This window comes from Myotis nattereri (genome assembly GCF_964212035.1).
Source record: "Myotis nattereri genome assembly, chromosome: X".
NCBI classification, from domain to species: Eukaryota; Metazoa; Chordata; class Mammalia; order Chiroptera; family Vespertilionidae; genus Myotis; species Myotis nattereri.
Genome location: NC_138078.1, coordinates 122,692,938 through 122,718,652, shown reverse-complemented (window position 1 = coordinate 122,718,652; position 25,715 = coordinate 122,692,938). Strand labels below are relative to the sequence as shown.

The 25,715-nt window shown below is 38.6% G+C and overlaps 2 protein-coding genes across 2 annotated transcripts in view; one reads left to right on the top strand and one right to left on the bottom strand.

Annotated features, from left to right (window-relative positions):
* The window catches only part of GPC3 (glypican 3), a 407,972-nt gene that overhangs the window by 60,062 nt on the left and 322,195 nt on the right, over positions 1-25,715 (top strand). The gene's annotated exons all lie outside the window — the stretch shown is intronic.
* Positions 25,099-25,545, bottom strand: LOC308512079 (ferritin light chain-like; the record flags this gene model as incomplete). Its single annotated transcript, XM_081081875.1, has 1 exon — positions 25,099-25,545. One exon carries the CDS (start codon positions 25,543-25,545, stop codon positions 25,099-25,101), a length of 447 nt encoding a protein of 148 aa, XP_080938001.1.

The window sequence follows — 25,715 nt, the reverse complement described above, 5'->3', positions numbered from 1 at the left end:
GGGGTTTTTGTTTTGATGGGAGGGGAAGATAGTGTGTGCTCATTTAAGCCTTTGCTACTGTAAAGTTGATCAGGTTAGACATTTGAACTCATCTGAGTCACTCATAAAGGAGAAGCAAACTTGACTAAGTTTATTGAAAATAAACGTGCTAAGTTTGATTAAGCTTCATAATGGTAGTGATATTGCTAGCTATTATTATCCTCATTTCACAGATAAGGAAACTGGAATTAGAAGCCATATAGCCCAAGGCCACATAACCAGTAAGTGGCAGCATTAAGTTTCTAACTTCAAAGGCATTACTCTTTTCATTGAGCCACACTGTCCTTCTTATAGTTAGAAGATAAACATAAGCTTTAACAACTCATAAAAATGATCACAGAGAGTTTAAAAAAAATAGAAAGTGCTGTTAGGAATCCGTATGGTAATGGAGAAATAAAGAAACTACCCCAAGAATGGCCCCCAAAATTTTATTTGGCAGAAGGCGTCAAATTCCGTTGACGTGAAACAATTCTCTGTAGGGACATACTAGCATGAGTTAATTGTATCCTGAGTATTCTGTGGCAGTATGGCAGACTTTTCTATTGCCTCATAAAGAATCGCACACACACCCTTCAGAGTTCATTTTAGTACTTTTCAGCCTGACATCTAAAGGGGCTGCTACTCTGACAAACACAATCTGGCCAGATGTTATTATTTTGCACTACATTTAATTTCTTCCTGCCAAAGATTTAGACTTCTTTCCCTGATAAAGATCAGGGGAAATCGTCTGGTATTTACAAAATCCCATCCAGGCGTATCTGTTACAATGTTCACCTAGCAAAGTTTATTAGATTATTAGGGCTTTAAACCCTTGGGCACTTTCATTATTAAAATTTAAAAAAGAAAAACCCAAACATCTTCAACAAATTTAAGTGACATAATTAGACCCTGGACTTGTCTTACAGGCATTATAGAAGTATGAAAATGATTTAAATAGTATTTGCTTCCAGAGAAACTTGGTGAGTTTGACAGGGATGAAAGGAAAGTGGTTTTGTTCCTTTGCTCTTCTGAGTTAATGGGGAAAGTGATATCTGGAACTGAAATAAATTTACTATAGTTGTATGGCAAAATTACTCCCATAAGTAGTTAGCCATACCACACAGGGCCTCTCTTTCTTGGTCTATTTAAAATGTGGGCACTTCAGTGTTAGAGGAATATGTGGGTCTATCATTTCCTTGCTCATGAAATCTCCTTAGAGTAAACACTGAAATAGACTCTTTAAACTCTAAGTTCTTTAATTATACTTATACTATACTAGACATGTGAAGATATTAATAGTAATATTCAGTATTTTTGAGGTATAGTTTTCCTCAAGGGATTTCAGTGTGCTTTGTGTGCAATGATTATATTTTCAAGCATTTTAAAGTTGAAAGTTTGTAGCACTTTTGTTATTTTCTCTCTTGTGTGAGATGGTGAGCTGAATTAGTCAAAATAGGGAGCCAGTACCTATCTGGAACTTTAGCTGTATGACATCTTTGGGAGAGAGGAGCTAGACAAAAGCAATCTAAATTTGTTTTGGGGAGTGGGGTGGAATGGTACTAATTCAGGCACCAAATTTTGGAACATAAAAATTTGCATAAGAAAGAGAAATGACTGCTTAAGAACATTGATTAAAGTGTTTATTACATATGCTAACTTGAGAATTTTCTTCTATTGTATGTTTACTTGGCATCAGACTAGGTTTTTTGTTTTTGTTTTTTTTTTTAAAAAAAACAAATTATTAAAGCCCTCTTCTTTAAAGACTGTGTTAGAAATGTCTAACAATTAAGCAGGACCATATTTGGGCTTTTTCTTCTTATTTTGAAGGCAGTCAGAAGCCCTTTATGTGAAAACTGTAATAGTGCAAACATCTGTTTATACATTAAATATACAGGCAATAAATGCTTAAATGGAAGAAGTGAACTCAAAGCAGGAAGTAAATATTTTATAAAAATTAATGATCTAGAGTGAAATCTTACTAACTCTGGCTCTGTTAATTCGAATATTGTTATGATTTGACTTGTACTGAAGTTTACTTTCATCCCATTTATGAAGAAAGTGTATGCTAAACAAATTAATAGTTTATATAAGATTTGCAGGAAGTCATGTTTAAATTGCTTGAAAGACTCAAGAAAACTCATTAATTGGGGCTGCTAATTATAAAAAGCTTTGCTTATTAAAGCAAACCTGATAGAAACTTTCCTGGAAATACTTTATTAGCAGTGAGTTTTAGTTACTCTAGGTATGGAAAAATAATAAAGGGCAGTGTAGAGTTAAAGAGAATAGATTCTGGAATAAATTGACTTGATCTTGAATCTTGTTATCTACGGAAGTCCACATAAGCTCTCTAAGCCTCAATATCCTCATCTCTAAAACACGGGCAATAAATAATAGGACCTAACTGTCACAGTTGTTGTGAGAATTCAATGACATGATTCATGTAAAACTTAACATAGAAGGGTGCTTAGTTTTACAGGAAATGCTCAATAAATGTTATCTGGTGTTTTTTATTCTTGTAAAGGTAGTTGTACATCACACTTCACTAACTTAACTTTTTCCGTCATCAATTAAGATTGGTATAGATATTCCAGAAAAGCATCCTAATTGTTGAGCTAACCACTCTTGAATTTCAATGAGAGGCCTTCTGGGGACAGTAACAATAAATTGGCCTACCTATTCTATCGACCAAATATACACAAGAAAAGGGATGACTATCAGGTTCAAAATCTTTTCTGTTTCTAAGGAGGGGAATTCTAATTGAACAGATTTTATAAGCTTAGTTGACCATGAATTCATGTCATGACATTTTATTGGATTCTGAAAAATACCAAGAGTTTATATGTCTGAATATCTTATAATATTTCTAATATTATTATTTTTCTGCTATTCTGCTAACACTTTACTACATAAATAATAGGTGTTAGTTTTTGAAGAGAACTTAATAAATACTGGTAAATATAAAATAGCATATGAGCATCACCCACAATCTTAGCATCCAGAGATGATTATGGTCAACATAGGCTTTCTGATTTTCCCCCCTGAATATATCCAAACACACATATGTAGATATATTCTTCCAAAAATAGAATCATACTGCACATGTTAAAAGCAGTGCTAGTGATAAAACAGTATATGTGCAAGTTTTCTTAAGTTATTTTCAGGCATGTCTTAAAATAGGATTCATTTGTAATCATGAGATGGACTTGAACTTGAGAAATTGCATATAATTTTATATCTGAGAGTCCTCATCAGATCTTATTCTGTTGAGACCAATAGAAATTCAGCACAGAGAATATGGCTTCAATTATCTTTATAGGTCTGTTAAAATTCAGGAGAGAGAGAGAGAAAGAGAGAGAGAGAGAGGGAGAACATGCCTGTGTATGTGTATGCTGGGTGGAGATTTTTTCCTGTTGTGTGGTTTAGTGACAAGAGCATTGGACTGGGAATAAGAAGATATGGCTTGTATCTCTGACTCCATCATGACTCACTGGATGACCTTAGGCAATTAATGTCATTTTTCTGGGCTTTAGTTTTCTCATATAAAATGTGGGGTTAGGCCAGATAATTTTTACAGCCATTTTCAGCTCAAAGAGTCTGAGCTGGTTTTTTTTTTTTTTAAATCAAACTTGCCTGTCTGCTTGGAAGAACCCGAGACTCTTTGAATATCTTTCTAAAGACAGGAGGGGTGATGAATCTTGTTTTGTTGGCGCCAGATAGACCAAAGCTGTAATTTTTAGCCTATCAGGCATTTGACTTTTGAAAGTGCTAAATCTTTCATTAGGAATAAATGTGGAAGCTCTAGGTTATTTACCATTATTTACACTTTTCATTCATAACTGTCAGTGTCAAAGGCTCTGTTGACATAACTGTGTCAATGAAGTTAGCGTTAATCAGTTTAGTGGCTAAGTCACAAATATATCTAACAGCCAATCATAATGCAAGAGTCCTCTAAAGCCTGACTGAAATATTTATTTTGTTAGGATGAAAATGTCTGGGCTTTACTGGGTTTTCTTTGAAGAACTTGATTCGGCTTGAAGTCTAGAAGAAAAAATATCAGTGATTGTCTCTCAGATTTTTATTCTGTCTTCCTCCAAGGCTTTTCATTTTTCAGAAGCCATTGTTAGCACTTTTAAGTCAAGGTGAGAGAGCTGTGATATTTTTTATCCTAGGGGTTTAAGCATGTGTGAAAAACTTTTATCTGATTTCTTGTCCCATTTCTGTCATGTGGAAACTGCATGACCTTGAATTAACCACTTAACCTACCTGAGCCTCGTGTTCTTCATCTGTAAAATGGGGATAATCCTTATCTTGCTTAAATCTCACACTGTAATGAGACCCAACTAAGATAATGCTTTAGTTGTCATTAAAATGTAAAGTTTTATTAGTATCATTTAGTTTAGTGCTGTTATTTAGGTCCTCAGTAGGCAGGCCTGGCTTGATATAACAGATTCAATCCTGAAAAATTAAATGGGAATCAGTTTTATAAATCAGAATTCTTCTATGCCTTACATATACCTTATGTATTGCCACAGGAAATTTTGTCCTTCAGAGGTCATTAAAAAATTAAATGGTTTAACGAACTTATTCAACTGAATAATGAACAATATTCAAATAAAACATGAGCACAGCAAATTATATTAAATACAGTACTAAAAATTTAGCTCCAGAGACCCTGGAAAGGGAAGTAATTCATCTTCAAAAATGCTCAGGACTTTCTTTGGGGATGGAATAGGTGGGTGGGGGAGTAGGCAGCTGGCAGTGGGAGGTCAGGGAGTGGAGAAGACAAGAAGAAAAACATTTAAAATATAGCTGTCCTGAATAATCCTCTCTGTGTCAGCCCAGGTAGCTATTACCAACCCCCATCATACACTTGTTGTTCTTTTTCCAGACATCTTTAATACAGACGGGGAGACTGTAGTTAAAATGTGTCTTTGTACTTACAAAAAGTTGTATGGTCTCTCTGAGAATCACTTTTGTTTTCTTTTTTTCTACCCAGCCATTCAGAGAGCCTGCTTACCAGCCTAGCAGGAAAGAAAAGATAAATACCTAGAGCCAAGGCAAAACTCAAAGGAAGCAAGATTAGAAAATTGATACGTGTGAAGAGAACATTTGAGCATAGTAACGTGGTCACTAGTAGGAAGAAACTGTTTCAGGTTTACATACTGAATTATCTCATGTTTAAGCTGTCATGGCTAATTAATTTTCATGTGCTAGAACAAATTTGCATGTATTGACCATGTACTAACAGAGAGTTTTATTGAAAATTGAAGAGCTAGATGGTTTTATTCCTGGTGTGATTGAAGCTATGCTTCCAGAAAGGACTTTAAGCCCCTTCTAGTTGCAAAGCCCTTGGGAAACCCAGCTCATGAAAAAGCACCAGCTTTGGAATCAGAATGCATAGGTTCCGGTTCCAGCTTGGTTATTTTTTAGCTCTGGAACCTGTGACGAACCGAACCCCTTAGGGGTCCTTTCCCCAATCAGCAGGTTAGGTTAGGTCTTCCTGTCATCCCACCCTATCTCACATCCCCCCAATTGTTCTCTTTCTCCATCTTAGCACCTTCTACACTAGAAATGATGTGCTTTGGATGGGGGAAGGAGCATGGGGGGATGTTTGTCCCCTTCACTGAATTGAAAGCTCCTAAAGGGTCCGCTTTGAGTTCATCTTTGTATCACCACCCCCCCAGTTCAGTGTTGGTAGGTAGGTACACATAATATATTTTAGCAGATATTGGTGGAACTTTATTTAATTTCTCTAAGCCTTGGGTTTCTCATCTATAAAATGGAGCTACTACATATACAGTTTATATTTTGAGAGTATAAAGATGTACATATAAAATTACACATTAAACTAAACAGCACTATAAACACTTATGTAAGGGACTATTACAAATTAGGGTTATTATGTGTAATTCACATTTTAAACTCTAGGACTAACATCCTAATGTAGTTTGGGCAAATTAACCTTTTTGAAGTGCAGTTTGTCTGTCCAAAGAGGTGAGTAGACTAGCAGCACATTGGTCCTTAACTGAAGTCCATGGATGTGTTGCAGTGGGTCCTCATAACTCCTGAAATTGAAATGCTTTGTATATGTGCCTTTTTTTTCTGAAGAGAAAGCACATAGCTTAAATTAGATTCACAAAGGGATCTATGCCCCCCAAATAGTTAAAAAACAAAAGGCTAGCTAATCTCTAAAACTCTATTCAGCTCTAATCTGATTCTATGAAGAATCCTAGTCTGAACAAATAGATTCAAATTTATGATTATTTAATGGACTCAAATACATAGTCTCAGTTATTTGAATAGCATTGAAATCAGGATTCCCAGATTTAATAATATCAATTTCAGTACTGATTGTTGGCATATTCTTCTACCACTTAGATGCCTACTTGGCTTGAGGAAAGAACTAGTATTTTGGATGTTGCCTTCCATATCCTTCCTCAAATGTTATTATATTCTCACCTATGTTGCTTTTAAGAGGGGCTGGGTTTTGGTCTGCAGGATCAGAATGTTTGTAATTAGTATGTTTGTAATTGAGTGCAATAAATATCCTTTAAAGACATCAAATAGCAATAGCAAAGTTATATCTCAGTAGAGGAATTAGAAGAGTTGCACCATTTAGGAGCCTAGCTGTGTTTGTTCTGATCATAATGAAGCTACTGTATACCATTTAGGTCTCTGGGGAAGTGATACAGTTAAAATCCCAACATCTGTAGAAATAGCATGGTTGATCCAATTATGTACAATGAACTTTCTACAGTATTTCAATAAAGGGAGGTAGGAGTAAAACTATCAGATTAAGAAGTATGGGCAATTTTTAAAAAATATATTTTTATTGATTTCAGTGAGGAAGGGGGAGGGAGAGAGAGAGATAGAAACATCAATGATGAGAGGGAATCATTGGTCAGTGGGCTCCTGCATACAACTCGGGTATGTGCCCTGACCGTGACCTCCTGGTTCATAGGTCAACACTCATCTGCTGAGCCACACCAGCTAGGCAGAAGTATGGGCAATTTTTACAGTGTAGGAGAAATTATGATCTTCTAGCCTGTTTTAGAATCCTATTCATTGTTGGCACTGGGAGGAAGAAACTGCTGACAATATGGGTGACCTCATGTTAATATTTTGGGAGGAGAGTATCCTTCAACCAGTCACTTAGAACAATTTAGTGGGAGGGGGGCGGAAACCAACCACAGAGTAGGAGGCAAAAGATTGAGTTTTTATTCATGGCTCTGCCATTAAGCAGAGAGTGTAACATTGGGCAAATCTCTTCCTGATGCTGAGCCTCTTGGGTTAACTGTCACCTGGGGACCCTTTCCAGGGCTATTGTAATTATTGTTAATTATAATAATAATGAGATTTTTATTTATTGTCTACTATATGTGCCACTTTCTATAGGTTTTAAAATAAAATTGATTTCTTCCTTACAGTAATCCTGTTAGGTAGGTGGTTTTACCTTCAATTTATGGATAAGGAAAATTGAAGCTCAGAGAGGGTAATTTACTTGTTCAAGTACTACCATATACCCAATCTTTCCTGATTTTTTTTCTCCCACAAAGATTCCATCCTATGACCACTGCCCTGGTTTCATCACTGAGCTCTAGCCAGAACTTTTTAACCAGTTCCTAACTAGTCTTACTGCCTCCACTTTTATATCGTTTACTATCTATCAGTTTTTAAGATGTAACTCAGTTAACCACTTCTTCCAGGACACCTCTCCTGACCACCCCTCCACTGGATTAGGTTACCCTCCTCTGTGTATCTCTGATGTGCTTCAATAAAAACATAATACTAGCCTATATATAATAAGTGTCTGCTATCAACCAGGTACTGTTATAAGCTCTTCATATGCATAACTCATTGAGTTCTCACAACAACCATATAAAGTAGGTGTTACTAATACTGTGTTTTAAAGATGTTCAGTAATTTGCCTATGATCACAAAGCTATTACATGACAGATGGTAATTTGAATCCCAGACATACTCAAGAGCCTGGTTTCTCAGCCTCTGTTCTATATTGTCTTTTGCCTCATATTCTACCTTCACCAGGAAGCTTTCTATGGCTCTTTCCTAAATTAGTGCTTAAAACCAATTTGGGTTTTTAAAAGTCCAAATTAATGTATGAAGCTGAAAATGAACAGTTTTCGGGCATTTTGATAGACTTGAAGTATTAAAATGACCCTGGACTAAGCTAATCCTACATTTAGATAAAGCTAAATACTTAAAAAAACACTTTTATTTCTATGAGTCACATGGTTCCTATTTTTCAGGTAATAAAACTGAGGATAGAGTAATGTGAAGTTTTTCGACCTCAGCACTATTGACATCTGGAGCTGGATAATCATTGTTGTGGGGAGACTGCCCTGTTTATTATAGAATGTTTAGCAGCATCTCTGGCCTCTACCCTCACCCACCACAGTTGTGATAATTTGCCAGACATTGTCAAATGTCCCCTGGAGGGCAATTCACCTCCTGTTGCAAACCACTGACCTTGTTTCATGCTGGCAAATGGCAGTTGGAAAACTGGCCTAACCCTCAATCCAGTTCTTTTCCCATTTCTTTGAGTTGGCTCCCATTCTCATTTTGGTGAGGAAGACTGGGGTCCATGGCACGCTGTTTCATATTTACCTATCTTTCATGAAGTGTCCTTTTTATAGCATAGAAATTGGCGACTAACCAAATTGGTGAATAACTCTTTGGTTAGTAATTTACTGGGTTGTTTTGTTGATTGAATCTAGTTATTCGATGGTGCCTGGTTTTCTTTTACTAAACAATCTGTATGAGTGCATGTTGTTTGGGAAGAGTTGATGGAAAAGGGCATGCGTATCAAGACTTTATTGCCTGGAGGCTTATAGGAATCAGTACCTTCATTTTACCAAGTTCCTGTTTGCCTCAAGAGCCAGATTTTCTCCATTGGAAATATTTCCTTGGCAATGTCAAGTATTTTGTTAGGTGCATTATGTGATTTTACTAGTGGGCACTGCTGCTGTTTCTAATAAGAAGGCTTTGAAAAGGTTGTTGCTTCTCCCAGGGGTTTGACCTTCTGAGAAAATTGCTTATTCATAAATAGTCCCTCCATTTAGGGCTATATACTGCCCTGAGAAACCAATCTCCCATTAAGCCCTACTCCCACCACAATATAGAGAATGGAACTGCTGTAGGTAGAGCAGGGAAGCAAATCAGGCCTGGCTGGCCTTTTACCAAGGCTCTCTGTGGATTTCCAGAAGGCTGGGAAAGAGACTAGGGATTTCTTGCTATTTGATTTTAGTGATTTTTTTTCAAATTATAAAGGTAATTTTCTGAGCTAGAAAAATGTATGCAGTATTTCGACATACTTAAGGTAAAAAAGAAACAATACATTGAAATCATTTATTTGCAAAGATACATGCACACCTATGTTCATAGCATTGTTATTCACGGTGGCCAAGACATGGAAACAACTGAAGTGTGCTTCTATAGATGGTTGAATAAAGGAGATGTGGTACATATGGAATACTACTCAGCCATAAGAAAAGATGAAATACTGCCATTTGCAACAAGTGAATGGACCTTGAGACTATTGTGCTAAGCGAAATAAGTCAGACAGAAAAAGTTAAGCATATGATTTCACTCACATGTGAGATATAAAACTGAAAACAACAAATGAACAAAGAAGAAAAACGAATAAAAACTCATAGACACAGACAACAATATAGTGGTTACCAGAGAGAAGGTGGGGGGATAGTAAAGGGTAACTAGGGTAAACTATATAGTGACAGAAGATTGCATTTTGGGTGGTGGGCACACAATGATCAACAGATGATGTATCAGAGAATTGTACACTTAAAACATATAATTTTATTAATCAGTGCCACTCCAATAAATTTAATTAAAAATTAAAATAGTTAAGATCTGGAAACAGCCCAAGTGCCCATCAGTAGATGAGTGGATAAAAAAGCTGTGGTACATTTATAACATGGAATACTATGCAGCAGTGAAAAAGAAGAATCTCTTACCCTTTTGAGACAATGTGGAGGGACCTGGAGAGTATCATGCTAAGTGAATTAAGTCAGTTAGAGAAAGACAAGTATCACATGATCTCACTCATATGTGAAATCTAATTAACAAAATAAACTGAAGAACAGAATGAATCTAGAGACATGGAAGCATGGAACAGAGTGTGGAATCTTGGAGGGAAGGCAGGGGAGGGTGGGTGTGTGGGAGGTAATCAACCAAAGAACTTGTATGCATATATGCATGACCTATGGACATGGACAATAGAGTGATGAAGGCTTGGGGTGGAGGTTGGGGGCGGGCTAGAGGGGGTCAATGGGGGAAAAGGGGGGCATATGTAATACTTTCAACAATAAAGATTAAAAAATAAACTAATTTACTAGAAAAAATTAAATAAATAAGATTTTTTAAAAATAAAAAATGAAACAGTACCAAAAGTATATATAGGGAAAAAAGTGAAAGTTCCCCCATTGATACACCCACCCCCGCTTAATAACTTTGCCAACTGTAAACACTGTAAAGTTTGATGTGTGCATTTAAAACTTTTCTCCATGTATTTGATACATATACATACAATTACTATTCACTCATTCACACAGTTTTGTCCCCCTACAGAAATGGGGCCATGCCATACATGTTGTTTGATAACATACCTTTTTACTTCATATATCTTTGGCATCTTTCAAAACAAGTAAAGACTTTATTCGTTAAAAAAAGCTGCTGCATAATATCCTCATTCAGCCACTCTGCTATCGGCAACCATTTAGGTGCATCCTTAAATTTTCCTTTCTTATATGCAGTGCTGAAGGGCATATCTTAATTTATATATTTTCATGTACTTAAAAGACTATCCCTAGACCAGAACCCCCTAGAATTTGAAATGTTGGGACTAGGGCAAGGTTTCCAGGCAGTAGGCCAGCATTGCACTTTCTGCTGCCTCCCAATGTGCAGAAAGAGCCCTGATTTTCTATAGCTCATTGGGGACGCACCTAGTTGATTGCTCCAGAGGACTGACCCTGAGCAGTCTGCCTAGGATATAGTGTTCTCCTTTTTCAACATGCCAGAAGCCAAGGTACACAAGCTTTTGGCTCAGCCCTGTTAAGTTGCTTCAAGCAGAAGACCTAAATCCTGCTGTCACACTGCAGGCTTGAATTTTGAGGACATTTTTGGTTAGATACCTTAAAAACTTCATTTTTTTTGTTTCTGTCAGGCAGTCAACAACTATTTGGTGAGCACTATTGTATGCCAGGCACTGCTGGGCACTTTCAGACATGAACATGGTAGTAGTCTTAAAAAAAAAAAAAGTAGGTCAGTCTGTCTCTGGACATGCTCACTGTGTTATTTTTATGTCTTAATTAGGGACTCATAAAAGAAATGCTTTGCTTTAGATTGAACTCCAATTATATTTCACAAATAATTCTCTTAAAGTGGGTTAGTTCGTTGTTGTTGTTGTTATGTGTGTGTGTGTGTGTGTGTATGTTCCCATCCATATAAATCACTCTCTTTATAGAAAAACATCAAATTCTGTTTTCACAGGAGGCAGGGATATATGTTGTTTACATATCACCATTTGACTTCCTTCATCCTGGCCCTCATTACAAACATCTCAGCCACCCAAGTGAAGTTTATTTAAACTCCCAAGCTCTCCATGCAAACAAGACCCCCTACAGCTAAGGAGTTTGGAGGAAGAAAGGACTGGGATTGTCTGCTACTACCCTAGTTTCTCTACTTCGTTCAGAATATTTGTTTTTATGTGTTAATACACTACCCAGAGATTTGACTTTAGTTCTGTGTCCTTTTTCAGTTCTATAAATTAGGAAGGTGATTACATAATGTCACAGTATCTCAGAGTTGACAGCGTGCTTTAGAGGTCATCAAATACAACTGTCATAGCTCTGTGTGGCTTCTTTGTACAACATATTCTGAGAGAGTGATCACTTTTCTGATGGTGAATCAGCTCCCTTATGAGGCAGCCCACTAAATTCTTGGTCAGCTTTAATTGCCAGTTCTTAGGTTTGTTGGGCCAAAATCAATTTCCTTGTAACTCTTTCACCATACTGGCTGCTCTCTTGTGGATAGATTTCTACTTGGTAATTATCTCCCTAAATTGCAGTGTGCAGTATTGCCCAATACAGAGAACAGGGCAGCTATCACCTCCTATAGTATTCATATTGCACTTTTATTGAGGCAGCCAACCTAAGATACTCACTATTGAGTCAGTGAGTGTTGAACTTAAAGTCAAGCAAAATTTTCAAACTGTTGCTGCCAGCCTTCATCTCAAGTTTGGGGTGTTGGTCTTATATTACTATGACATCTTTTAAAATTTGAGCCAAAATTCTAGCGTGTTGAGATTTCTAGGATGTCAAAATGGGTTAACCCTTCCAGCTTCATGTAATTTTAAAATTTGGTCAGGGTACCATTTATGCTATCATACGAGTCATTGATAAAAAAGCTGAGCTGAGCAGATCAGGTTCCCCATAAGAGACTTTCTTTTGGATTGACATTAATCTATTAGCTAGCATCTTTGGGCACAGCAGTTTATCTTGAACATGACTGTAAACTTTGTCCTAGGCCCTTTTGAAATCCAGAAGTAGTATGTTCATTGTATTCCTTTGGTTTTCAGCTCAGTATTTCCATTATAAAAGGAAAAGAGGTTAGTCAGGCATGACTTGTTATAAAAATATGCCAGCTTTTTGTGATTGTTTCTTCCATGCTCACAAATCTTCTGCTAGATGATGTGTTCCTAAACCTGGCTTGGGATTGATGTTAGATTTCTGAGATTATTATTTGTGGCAACCACCTTCTTTTCCCCTTTAAGGAATATGGGAACCAGAGGGGCTTTGTTTCTGCTCATCCTCACCACCACCTCCACACCTTTGCCACAAACACTCTTCTCTTTGTCACCTTTCCTCATGCTGGCCTGACACCCATCCTTCCCATTTCCTCAGAGCACTGCCCCCAGTTTTCCTAGGTGAGAGTTACTTAATGTGGTAGGGTGTGCTAATAGTCTAGCATGTTTTTGACAGTGAGTAATCTATTTGCCTTTTGAGTAGGGCCTAAATCCCAACATGTGGTTAGAATGGTGGTACTTTTGGACACCATGGCAAGTTATTAATGTAGTGTGGGAAGCTGGGACCTTTTGTTTCCTTTCAAACAGGTGACTGCCATTTAAACTCCATGTATGGCTTTCTGCCAATTGTGTTGGTGGCGATTTCAAGCCAAATTGATTGGCTAATTGCTTGTGGTCATCCATCTTTTCAGCTGCCTGTGTAGCATCTCTGGGGGTAATTTGGCACTTCCAGAATTGGGGATGAATTGGAGTTATTCATGGTCATGGCTACTGGAGTGGGAGCAGGGTCTGCACTAGCATATAGTTAGGATTGAATCATTTTTACTTTAAAATGATTACTGAAGATTGATGAGTTTCTTTAACAATTTTTAAAAATCCATTATGGAGGAGTTTGATATACAATTGCCTTCTAGAGTCATTTAAAGTGGCCAGTTGGGTTCTATATATTGTGCAATAAAGTCATTGGTAGGAAATAGCTTCAAAAATGTTGATCATTTTCTAAAAGTGACTGGAATTTCAATTGCAGCCCTGTCCTAGCACACATATTGGAATATTTTTCAGCTGGCATTATGCTTAAATGTTTATAATACATTTTCATTAAAAATGTCTTCATATGTAAACATTCTGTAAAAACTACTGGTATCTGACAGTGACCCACACATTTAGATTTATCAGAACTTCAAGGTGATTTCTTTCTTTTAAAAACAATGTTCCTGGGTGATTGATAGGACAGAGAGTGATCAAGCAGAGCATCTCAGGACTCTGCTATTTTCCCCCCATAACCTGACATTTACTAGTGTCAGGCAGCACTGAGATTCTACCTATGGCAGTAAAGGAAGGCCTAGAGTCACCTGCTTATTTTGATTGTTCCTTGTTCATATTTAAATGGAAGCTAATATTATTATTTTTGGAAGGTACAACTTGAGGGTGATATGCTTTTGCAAGGCAAATAAACAATGGGTTTGGGCTACTGCTGAGCCTAGGGATGGGAAACTTTGGCCCAACCAGCTGTTGTGTTCCAGTTGTTTAATGCTGTTCAGGGTGGTCCTCCCCGTCCTTTGACCTGATTACTGGGATGTACAGCCCTCCTCATAGGAATTATGCCAGTTTCCCTTTCTCAGATTCCCAGTCTTGACTAATTCAGGGAAGGATAGAGGGGAAAGGAAATTATTCCATTCTTCTGTCCTCCCAGTATCAGACAATCCCTACCCTCTATTTTGGGCTGCGGTGGGATGGAGTTCTATAGAGGATATGATTTAGATGGTTCCTTCTAAAATTCTTGATTCAGAGCATCTCACAAATGGGGAAGTAATGCCTGAGATCTACTGTGTTCCATCTCTCTGATCAGAGCCTGTTTTCTTTACTTCCTGTTTTTAGCAAGTTTGATTTTTACTTTCACTTGCTTGTCTATTCTCAGTCTGTCTCCTCTCCCTGACTAAATGGGTCAACAGATTTTGTTTCATAAAAGGAGATTAAATTTCTCTTTGCTGGAAAAGATAAATAATCACTGGCATGGTGTATGTGTGTGTGGAGAGGCAAGGAGTACTTGGGTGGAAGTGTAAGACTTATTTTCTGAAGTCTGTTTTTAATTCTAATGGCTCTCTTAGTTCTAAGACTACTTGAGTTCAAATCTTGACTCTGCCTGTATATGACCTTGGGCAAAAGACTTATGTTCTTTTTTTTTAAAAAAAATTAGTGATTTCAGAGAGGAAGGGAGAGGGAGGGAGAGTTAGAAACATCAATGATGAGAGGGAATAATTGATCAGCTGCCTCCTGCACACCCTTCACTGGGGATCGATCCCAAAACCCGGGTATGTGCCCTGACTGGGAATCAAACTGTGATCTCCTGGTACATAGGTTGATGCTCAACCACTGAGCAACACCAGCCAGACAGAGACTTATGTTCTTAAAGCTCCCGTTTCCCTATCTTAAAACTGGATGATAGAAGAATTTATCTTGCAGTGTTGTAGTGAGGACCAAGAGAATAAACCCATGTGAGCTTATGTTAATGAATTTTAAGAGGGTCAAGAGAAAAGGTGGGAAGCTTTAGGGGTGATGGAAATTTTTTAGTCTCTCTCCTTCACCCCCAGCAATAGACAGCAACTGGAGAAAGTTGCTTTTTTCTCCTGAGAATCCAGTGTTTGACCCAGAGGAAATTGCACAACCCATCAATCCCCAAGCTGTTTCTGTCCCCAGAGAACAAGCTAGATCTTCTGAGAGGGGATCAATCAAAGAGCTGTCTTAGGCAGTGGGAAGTGTCATGAGCATAAACAGCTGCTCCTCCACCCTGCACCCCCTCCTGCTGTTAAATGACTCTAGGGAACAAGAAACCAGTCATCAAAGGCTTCTGCCACCTGTGCACAGCTGGTAGTTCCTGGGGTCACTCCTGTAGTGACTAGAAAGTATCCCCTGTGCCAAGTCACTGATATATTGATTTCCCTAAGGCCCAAGGACTCGCTATCTCCTCCATTCTCCATGCTCAGAGCTGGGAAACTCCTTTGTAAGCTGGGACACCCTAGGTCAGTGGACGGCAAACTCATTAGTCAACAGAGCCAAATATCAATAGTACAACTATTGAAATTTCTTTTGAGAGCCAAATTTTTAAAACTTAAACTATATAGGTAGGTACATTGTTATTAACTTAATTAGGGCACTCCTAAGGCTTAGGAAGGGACACACTCAAGGGTCCAAAGAGCCGAATGTGGCTCATGAGCCGCAGTTTGCTGACCACGGCCCTAGGTCTTTCACAGTGCCATTTGGAGAAGAGCATCCCATGAGAGAGTCTGTGTGAAGAAAAGGAGCAGGACTAGGCTTTCTTCCTCCTTTCCCTATAGCCATTTTTAAAAAAGGAAGACAAGAAAGTAATTTCCCTTGTGCCACATTTTCCAGGGGATCTGGGCTGCATCATCCACCTCCCTTTGACTGGCTTTAAGGTTACCAAGCCAAATGGTAGTGTACCAGGCCCAAAGGGGAAGCTAGTCCTGTATTCTAGATGGGGCAGAGTAGCTGGTGATTGCTAGAGGGCAGCAGAGGGCCAGGAGCAGATCTAGAACTGCTTAATGGCCAGATAGTAACCAGACTGGTTGACAGCAAAGGGCACCACAGCCCCTTCATTGTTGGGTGAGAGGCAGGATGGGCTCCAACCAGGGGAGGCAGGCATATCCAGGAAATTTTAACAGAATGTGACTAAAACAAATTATAGAAGGGCCAAATGAATTGCTATAGCGTATAACTCATTGGAGTAGCTAAGGCCAAGATTTAGTAAAAGGGGCAAAAAGACACATAGCCATAAAGATCAAATCAGAACCATTGCTGGGTCAGAGTTCAACTCAGGGTTGGAATAGTCAGGATTCAAGAACTAGAATTGGAATGATTCAACCTAATCATTTATTGTCTCTCAAGAAAGGCACATAACGGAATTGTTCAAGACCATGGACTTTAAAGGCACACAGGAACTGGGGTTTGAATCACTGCCATGCCATTTATTAGCTAAGTGATTTTTTGTCAGGTTACTTAGCCTCTCTGCATCACTCTGAAGTCATATGTATGATGCTAAAAATCGTATGCAAACATGCTAAAGAAATGTTCGTTTAGCAAATTGTTTTTATCCAGAGGTTGTTTCTAGCAAGACTCGGCTTAGTGATCATAGCTTCCCACATCAAAGTTATATTCCATTCAGTTTAGTACTTGTTCTTGTCCTTGTCTGAGATGAGTGGAGTAACTACTTGGTGCTGCCCTAGCACCTAGCCCCCAGGGGCTTGATTGTTAGGGAAACATGAATCCAGCTAACAGAGGCTCAAGGACCCATAGGAGAGAGAGAATATAAAGATCCTTGGGAAAATTTCTGAGATAAATACATTTATGTGAAAATTAGGAAAACATTATTTTGACTTGTTCTAAAATAGTATATTCTTTATTCTTTCATGACTTTTCTAATAGAAATAACTTAAGCTAAAAGAATACCTGATTAAATGAATAGGCATATTATGAGTCCTGGACAAGGCAAAAGTTTGAATTGCCTTGTTAAAATTAAATGACCAAATAAATACAACATGGTATCCTGAATTAGATAAAGGACATTAGTGAATAACCTGGAGTCACAGCTGAACTCAGGAACCCCTTTGACACCAGTGGCTCTGGAAAAGAGCTTCCTGGCCAGCAAGATGGCTAGCCCCCTGTTCTGCCACAGGGACTGCTCTGTCAGAAAATGATCTGCCACCACTGGGGAGGTAGTTCTTTCCACTTCTGCCGCCCTTCACAGTCTCAGCTCCTCTCGTATTTATAAGACTGCTTTAATAGTCTTGTCTTGTAATTACTTCTGAAGACAGGAGACAGCATCTTTTGATAGTTCAAGTCTTAACACATTTAAATTGCTCTCCTAATGCGGTAAAAGAGTCAAATTATATATTCTAGTTCACACTAGACAGCAATAAATGTCAAGGTGCCATCCACTCTGGTATTTAACTCCTTGATGCCATCTGTTTTGGTGTTTCTCACACAGATTATACACTAGTGTTTTCCCATTTCCTGGCTCAAAAGGATCAAGTTGGGAGATAAATTTCAGTATTCAAAATATATTAAAAGGCTGAGGCTGTTTGTAAACATTGTTTTGGAAAGCTAGGCATAGCAATAAAGTCAAGGACAGGAACCTGATTCAGTAAAGGAAACATTTCACAAGATTGTCATCTACTTTATTTTTAAAGCTGCAATAAGATGTAACGATAAAAATGCCAATGATGCATTTCAGCCAAGTTATATGAACTCTTGCTAAACCAATTAAACTGTCAGTATACTATGGTTTCACATTTTCTATAACATACTAGGTCACCTTAGGACACTTAGTCACTTATGACTTTTTACCACTGATGCAAAATCAATTTGGTAATTTATAATCTTACATTTCATTATGAAAGCATATTATTCTGCAAGAAAGCTGCTGGAAAAATAAGAGATTTCTGAAGCCTATTCTTTCCTCTCCTATTCAGGTAGAGTCATAAAAGAATAAAATCGTTCATGTTATCTGATGTTTTGAGGCTCCTAATAATTTTTTATTTATATATTTTTTAAAAAGACGCCACATAACACAATTTCTAACCCCAATGTGATTCTGAGTGTTAGATAATATTGCAGACATTAAAAAGTGAGAATTTTGATTGAAGAGCTCACTTTTCCACCTTTCTTGATTATTTTTGAGTGTGGGGGCTGAAAGAACTCCTTGCTTAAATATGCCAGAGGGTGGGCTTTTTGGTGTCCTGTATTTGGAGTTGGGTGCTGTAGCTCTCCTCAAAGAGATGGAGCAGATGCTTATTCACATTTAATACCACCACATTTTTTAGTTTACTTGCTGGAAATTGTCAGTTAGAGAAGGAGAAATCAGGAGTATTTGAGAGAAAGGTGGTGAAAAAGGAGGATGAAGGGTTGGAGACTTATTATCATTATTAAACTTTTATTTGGAAACACCTTCCCTTTTCCTCTCTAGAATAAATATGGCATTGCTTTTGGAAAAACCAATGGCATTAATAAAATGCACATGAAAGACCCTTAGTTTTAGGTGATCATTAGCACAGTAGAGGACAGTTCTGTTCTCCTAAGATCATATGGAAAACAAGAGCATAATCAACATTGGCTGTATAGCCCTTTTCTTCTGATTTGAACTCAACAAGAGCTTCCTTTAACCCTCTGTTATGACTCTTAATCAAACTTAAAAACACCTCTCCACGCATAAATCAGATGTCTGGCCCTGGCAACTGTGGCTATATTAACAATGGACCATTTAAATTTGAGATTTAAACATGAGGTTATTTTCTTTCTAGGTTTAAGTCATGGTTACAGGACAAGTAGGGACAATCAATTGTATTAATTTAGATTCAGCTTGTGATTAGGCATCTTTACTCAGCACATGATACAAGGACTGTGTGCTACTTGGGTATTTGTCTACCTGCATTATCTCAGATATGTCCACTTTAAAAAATATAAATATTTTGTTGGTTTCAGAGAGGAAGGGAGAGGGAGGGAGGGAGTGAAGGAGAGAGAGAGAGAGAGAGAGAGAGAGAGAGAGAGAGAGAGAGAGAGAGAGAAACATCAATGGTGAGAAAGAATCATTGATCGGCTGCCTCCTACACTCCCCCTACCAGGGATTGAGCCTGGTGCCCTTGACTGGAATCCAACCCAGGACCCTTGACTCCGCAGGCAGATGCTCTATCCACTGAACTAAGCCAGCTAGAGGTCAGATATTTCCACTTTTATTGATATCTTTCCTATTTGTGTATTCTTCCTAAGACTCTAGTTTGAACACATTGAATGAAAAGATAAACACAGAGTAGGAATTGAATAATTAAAATGAAAGTCACTTCGTTCTTTCTATCTTGCTGAGAGACATATTGGAACTAGGTTTAACTGACTTTCTGTGCAACAGATAGGAATACAGGAGCTTGTACTTGCATGGTTTCATTTAAACTCACAACCATCTTGTGAGGTAGGTAATATGATTTCCTACTTTAGAAATGAGGACTGTGGCTCAGAAAGATTAAGTAATTTGTCAACAGCATAATGCTAGAAAGTGGTAGAGTTTAGTTTCCAATTTAGAACTTTTACTTTAATTTCAGTATTCTATTGGCTTCATCAGAGTTATTTATTATTATCGATATAGTGAAGTCTTAATAAGCCAGGCTACATAAGGAATGGTAACACCATAATAGGGGTTTAGAAGGTGAGCAAATGAACATTTTTAGCTGTTTTTTAAAAATTCATTGCTATAAAATATTAATTTTAGAAAATCTAAAAAATACAGATTAGATAGAGAAGATAGTAATTCACTCATGATTCTAAGATCCAGAGATAACCACTTTAAACAATATTTTTATTGATTTCAGGGAGGAAGGGAGAGGGAGAGAGATAGAAACATCAATGAGAGAAAATCATTGACCACTTGCCTCCTGCTCACCCTCTACTGGGGATCCAGCCTAAAACTTGGGCATGTGCCCTTGACCGGAATCAAAACTGGGACCCTTCAGTCTGCAGGCCGATGCTCTATCCACTGAGCCAACCCAGTTAGGGCCAGAGATAACCACTCTTAACAGCCTTGCCCTGGCCGGGTAGCTCAGTTGATTAGAGCATTGTCCCGATACTCCAATGTTGTGGGTTGGATTCCCCGGTCAGGGCACATACAAAAATCATGTGAAACATTAAATCTCTCTCTCTCTCTTTCAAATCAATAACTAAACATTTTTTTGAAAAGCAGCTTGGGTAATAGACTTTTTAATTAAAAAATATATATACAAGGCATATAATATACATGCCATTTCATACCCTGCTCTTTAAACAACCTAACAATAATTTCCCATGTGATTACATAGATGTTATCCTTATTTTAATGGTTAGGCAATATTCTATTATCTGAGAATATCATAATATATTTAACCAAGCCATCTTGGATAACTTAATGAGAACCAGTCCTCTGCTTCAAGAATGCTCCCCTGATGTCACAAAACTCATGGTAACATGGTTTATTAAAATATTGAGAATATGCATTTCATTATTGGGTAGCTATCGTTGAATGTACACAATGATACATATTTTTTTCAAACTGGTGGCATCCTAGGCCATGGTCCAAAAGTTACTTTCATCCACAGGCAACACTAAAGCCAGTAACCCCTGGCAGAGGCAGCTAGAAGCATGGTGGCCAAAGACAAGGTATAATTTAAGGGAGTCAGAAACTGTTTTCCTTAGAATTCTCATTGGAAGAGTCCTCTTGGTTGAGCTGCTTTGGTTATAAGACAATGATTTCTGTTTAATCAGTGCTGTATCTGTTCAATCAATTTGGTACACACATAATGGAATATTATGTGGCTATTAACAATTATGGATATTTCATTATATGAAAAAATGATATAATGTTAAAATTTTATAAAGCCATATATATTCCTCAGCTTGGTAAAACACACACACACACACACACACACACACACACACACACATACATCTATGCTGAAATACTTGGCAAAAATTTTACAGATTATCTATCTATCTATTGATTTATCTATACTTAATGCTCAAGTTTTTAAAAAGTAACCGTTCGTATTATTTCCTAAATGCTAGGCACTGTGCTAGTATCTCAGTCTTCACAACAATACTGGAAGGTACCATTATTGTCCATTTGAGGAAGTCATTTGCCCAAGACCATACAAATTGGATGAGGCAGAGCTTAGGCTCATTAATTTCCAAAGCCTGTGTGACATAAGATAGAGTGGGGACAAGCTATGGGGAAGTTTATTTTTTCTTAGCAAAAGAAACCATGAACAAAACAACAAGAAAGCCCACTGCATGGCAGAACATTTTTGCCAATGTTCTCACCGATAAGGGTTTAATCTTCTTAAATGTTTGAAAACCACACAGTCAAAGCAGTACTGGGAGAAGAAAATGCAAATTGATGGCCAGGGTACAGGTATAGGATTTATGTTGTGAAACCTGGGAGGTCCTTTGGCGCCAGTGTTAGTCCAGGGGCTCTGCATCCCCAGGGTTAATAATATTTAACCTTGTAGCACTATTGTGAGGATTAAATGAGACAATGCATGTAAAGGGCACATGGTACACGCTTGTTCAACAATGGTATCTAGTATTATTTTTTCTCTTAGTTAGGACCTTGCTTGTTAAAGGGATTAGAGGCTCCAAGAAGCCTGAGGCAGGACATGTTTACCCTAGTGAATCCTGTCACATCTTAATAGTGCTCAAACATTCCTGACCAGTTGAAATGCCTTTTTTTTTTTTTTGAACCTTTCATATAAACAAGTCGTAATCAGCTTTGTGGACCCTACCAGCTTTTTCAGATAATTACTCTGCTTTGGGGGGGGGGGTGTTATTTATTTACTTACTGAAAATAGAGATTTAATATATACAAGGGAAACAGGAGGTGATTAGTTTGTAGTTAACAGGCAAGCTCCCCTCACTCCCCCCTTCACCTGAAGAGGCTTGATTGGGTTCTGCTCCTTTAAGACTCTTAGAGAGTCTGGAAATTTTGAGAACAAAAGCTCTGTAGGGAGGCTACCAGAGAGAGAAGACTTCATCAATCTTTGTACATTCTTAAATTTTTTATTCTGTCTCTCCCCCTCCCCCTGAGCTCTTCTTTCTCTAGAATTGAGTAGCATTATCTTGAAGCCATGGAGATTTAAAAAACAACCGAGGTTGGCCTCTCTTTGTTGAGTTTATGAAAGCCATATTTAGTTTTAGGAGGAATGTGTTTTTCCTTTGGGAGGCCCCTCTGTACCTGCAGCCATCAGAAATTCCATATTAAAATCCCACATTTAAGTCTTTATGGCTAAAGTCTGTTCTTGCGTATCTGGACCAGGTCCAGCTGTCAGACTGAGATATTATTGACTTTCTCTTCTCAAGTGAGTGGGTTTACATCTGCTGGCTCCATTTCTTTACCACTCATTCTGAAACACCTTGTAATCTGGCTTCTGCCACTGGCTTTTTACTGAAATTGCTCCCCTGCAAGTTACCAAATGACTTTTTGCTGAATTCATCAGGGTTTATTTTTCCCTCTCCCCCTCTTATGTTTCTCTTCCCTTGGCTTGTGACAATACATATATCTGTTTCCCTTCTACATCTCTGACCATTCCTTCTTTCCTTTTGAGGGCAGCCATACTCTTCCATCCAAATGTGATTGTTCTCCAAAAGGATGTATTTAATGCTCTCTTCTTCCTCTAAACTTCATTCATTTTCATGGCTTCCACTGCCACCTTAATGTAATTAACTCTCCAGTTCTGACTTCTTACACATACACCAGTCTTATATTTAATATGAACTAATAATGATTAAAATGTTCTTTTAGAGTCAGGCATTATGCTATGCACTTGATATACATAAACTTTAATTATCACAACACTCCTCAAGGCTGATAGTCCATTTTTACATGCGAGGAAACCAGCTCAAATAAGTTATATATGTTTGTTATATATTTTTCCAGTTAGATCTCCTACCATCAACTAAAAGTCAGCCCAAATTCCAAATTCCTTTTCACTTTAAGGCAGTGTCACTGCTCACCCACTTTCTCTTATATAAATTATAGGTTGAGAAAGTTGAAAATCAGACAGGTAATTGGTTTGGAATAATGCCCTCCCTCCACAATAAAACTAACCCCTTCAAAATCTACCAAGTCCAACTTATTAAAACCTCATATCTTGAAAATTAAAGTTTAAGCTGTCCTATAGATGAGCAATTCCCAACCAATATGAAAACTAAGTCTGATAACTTTCACACACTGCATGCTCTGGGCTGCCCAGAGTTAAGCATAATTCTAAGCCCTAGCTATGCCATATATATATTATTGATTTTTTACAGAGAGGAAGGGAGAGGGATAGAGTTAGAAACATCGATCAGCTGCCTCTTACATGCCCCCTACTGGGGATGTGCCCGCAACCAAGGTACATGCCCTTGACCGGAATTGAACCTGGGACCCTTCAGTTCGCAGGCCGACACTCTATCCACTGAGCCAAACCGGTTTGGGCTAGCTATGCTTTTTTTTAATCCTCAAGATACACTCTTCCTAAGCTGGTCCCTCCCATAGGCGGGGTCATTTTAGGTTCTGCACAGTTCCCAGTGCACTAACTGTAATCCTGATCATTTCTTCTCTCTTGGACTAGAAAGCCTACTGGAATGTGAGTGATTTAGTGATGGTATTTCTTTAGTATAGGAGCATCTTTCAATTTGATATTGTTTTGGACTAGAAAGCTTATTGGAATGTGAGTGATTTAGTGATGGTATTTCTATAGTATAGGAGCAATTTTTTAATTCACTATTTTTTAAAAAAGAAAATTACTTATAAATGTTGGTAGTCAGTATTAGTAACAGCTGATGCAAAGCACTTATTCACAGCTGATTAGCAGATGCCAGTGTGTTGAGACAATGAGTTTGAAAACCACTTCCACAGATTATTAGGGAAGGCCCAAATGACCATTGGTGAGGGTCAGCTTCTGTCTGTGCATGGCATGTTAGCCTAATGGCACAAATTTTTAAACTTGGATGCTACTTAAGAATCAGAGAATTGAGAAAATCATCTTATTAAAATCCATAACAGGATCACCAGGTGGCAACATCTCATTGAGGATTCTCCACGTACCAAACCAAATGCTTTAACGTGGACTGTTTTTACTTTGCTAGCCTCTCTGTGACCACTTACTTTCTTAAAAGCAGAAATCTGCCAGAAAGCTACCATCATTATCAATGGGAACAGTACAAGAAACAAAAGCAGTTATATACTGTTCTTGTAAAATTATAGATCCATTGAGAAAGATCAGTTATCTGTTCAGCATTTCAGTTTCTTTTATTAGTAAGGGGTATGGGAGGCTGGAATTGCAGTGACACTGCACTTTAATCAGACTTGACCAAGACTTGCAGCATGGTGTCAAAAGGGAAACATGCTCATATTAGCCTTTAGTGAGTTTTCTCCTTCTCCTTCTCCTTCTCCTTCTCCTTCTCCTTCTCCTTCTCCTTCTCCTTCTCCTTCTCCTTCTCCTTCTCCTTCTCCTTCTCCTTCTCCTTCTCCTTCTCCTTCTCCTTCTCCTTCTCCTTCTCCTTCTCCTTCTCCTTCTCCTTCTCCTCCTTCTCCTTCCCCTTCCCCTTCCCCTTCCCCTTCCCCTTCCCCTTCCCCTCCCCTTCCCCTTCTCCTCCTCCTCCTCCTCCTCCTCCTCCTCCTCCTCCTCCTCCTCCTCCTCCTCCTTCTTCTCCCTCTTCTCCCTCTTCTCCCTCTCCTTCTTCTCCTTCTTCTCTTTCTTCTTCTTCTTTGCTGTAAAAAGCTTTATTGTTTCATTTGGTCCAATGCATGGGAGAAGGCTTCAGGGTGGTTAAAAGAATGACTAGTAGTTTTGGGAAGAGGCTCAGGTAAAAGCCAGACACAAGGGAATGCAGAGGGGCCTCTCAAAAGCCTCTGGACTCCAAAGGCTCCTAGTTGTGCTTGAGAGTGAGCCTTTAGAAGAGATACTTGCCCAGCCCAGCCTTGGGGCTGGCCAGCCTGTGGATGTTAGTCAGATGTTGTCCATCTTCTTGATCAATTTCACCTCCTCATCCAGGAAGTGGTTCTGCAGAAAGTCACAGAGCTGAAGGTCTGCGTGGGTAGAACCCAGGGCAGGCAACTCCAAAAGGGCCTGGTTCAGGTTCTTCTCCAAGGCCAGGGTGGCTTCCATTGCATCCTGAGTTTTGCCCCACTCATCTTGGGAAGGCTTCAGCAAGTCCTGGAAGAGACTGTGGCCACAGCGCTTGTTTTGCAACTTTAAGAGATGCTCAGTGCACTCACGCTTCTTCTCAGACAACTCGGGGAAGAAGTGGCCCATGCCCTCGAGAGCCACATCACCAAGGTTGAAATAGAAGCCCAGAGGGAGGTAGGTGTAGGGGCCCCACAGATGCAGGTTGGCCAGGTGGTTGACTTCAGCCTCCACCTCAGTGGAATAATTCTGATGAATTTGGGAGCTCATGGTTGTTCAGCAATAAGAAGTTAAGGTCTTTAAAAAAAGCAACGGTGTGTTGTCTGGTCCTGGAGGTAGTTCTGAAGGTGGTGACTGGATAAGACTCAGGAGAGTGGCCAGAGGCTGGAAGAAGGGGCGTCCCTGGGTCTGTTCCGTCCAAACACTGTTGAGGCAAGAGA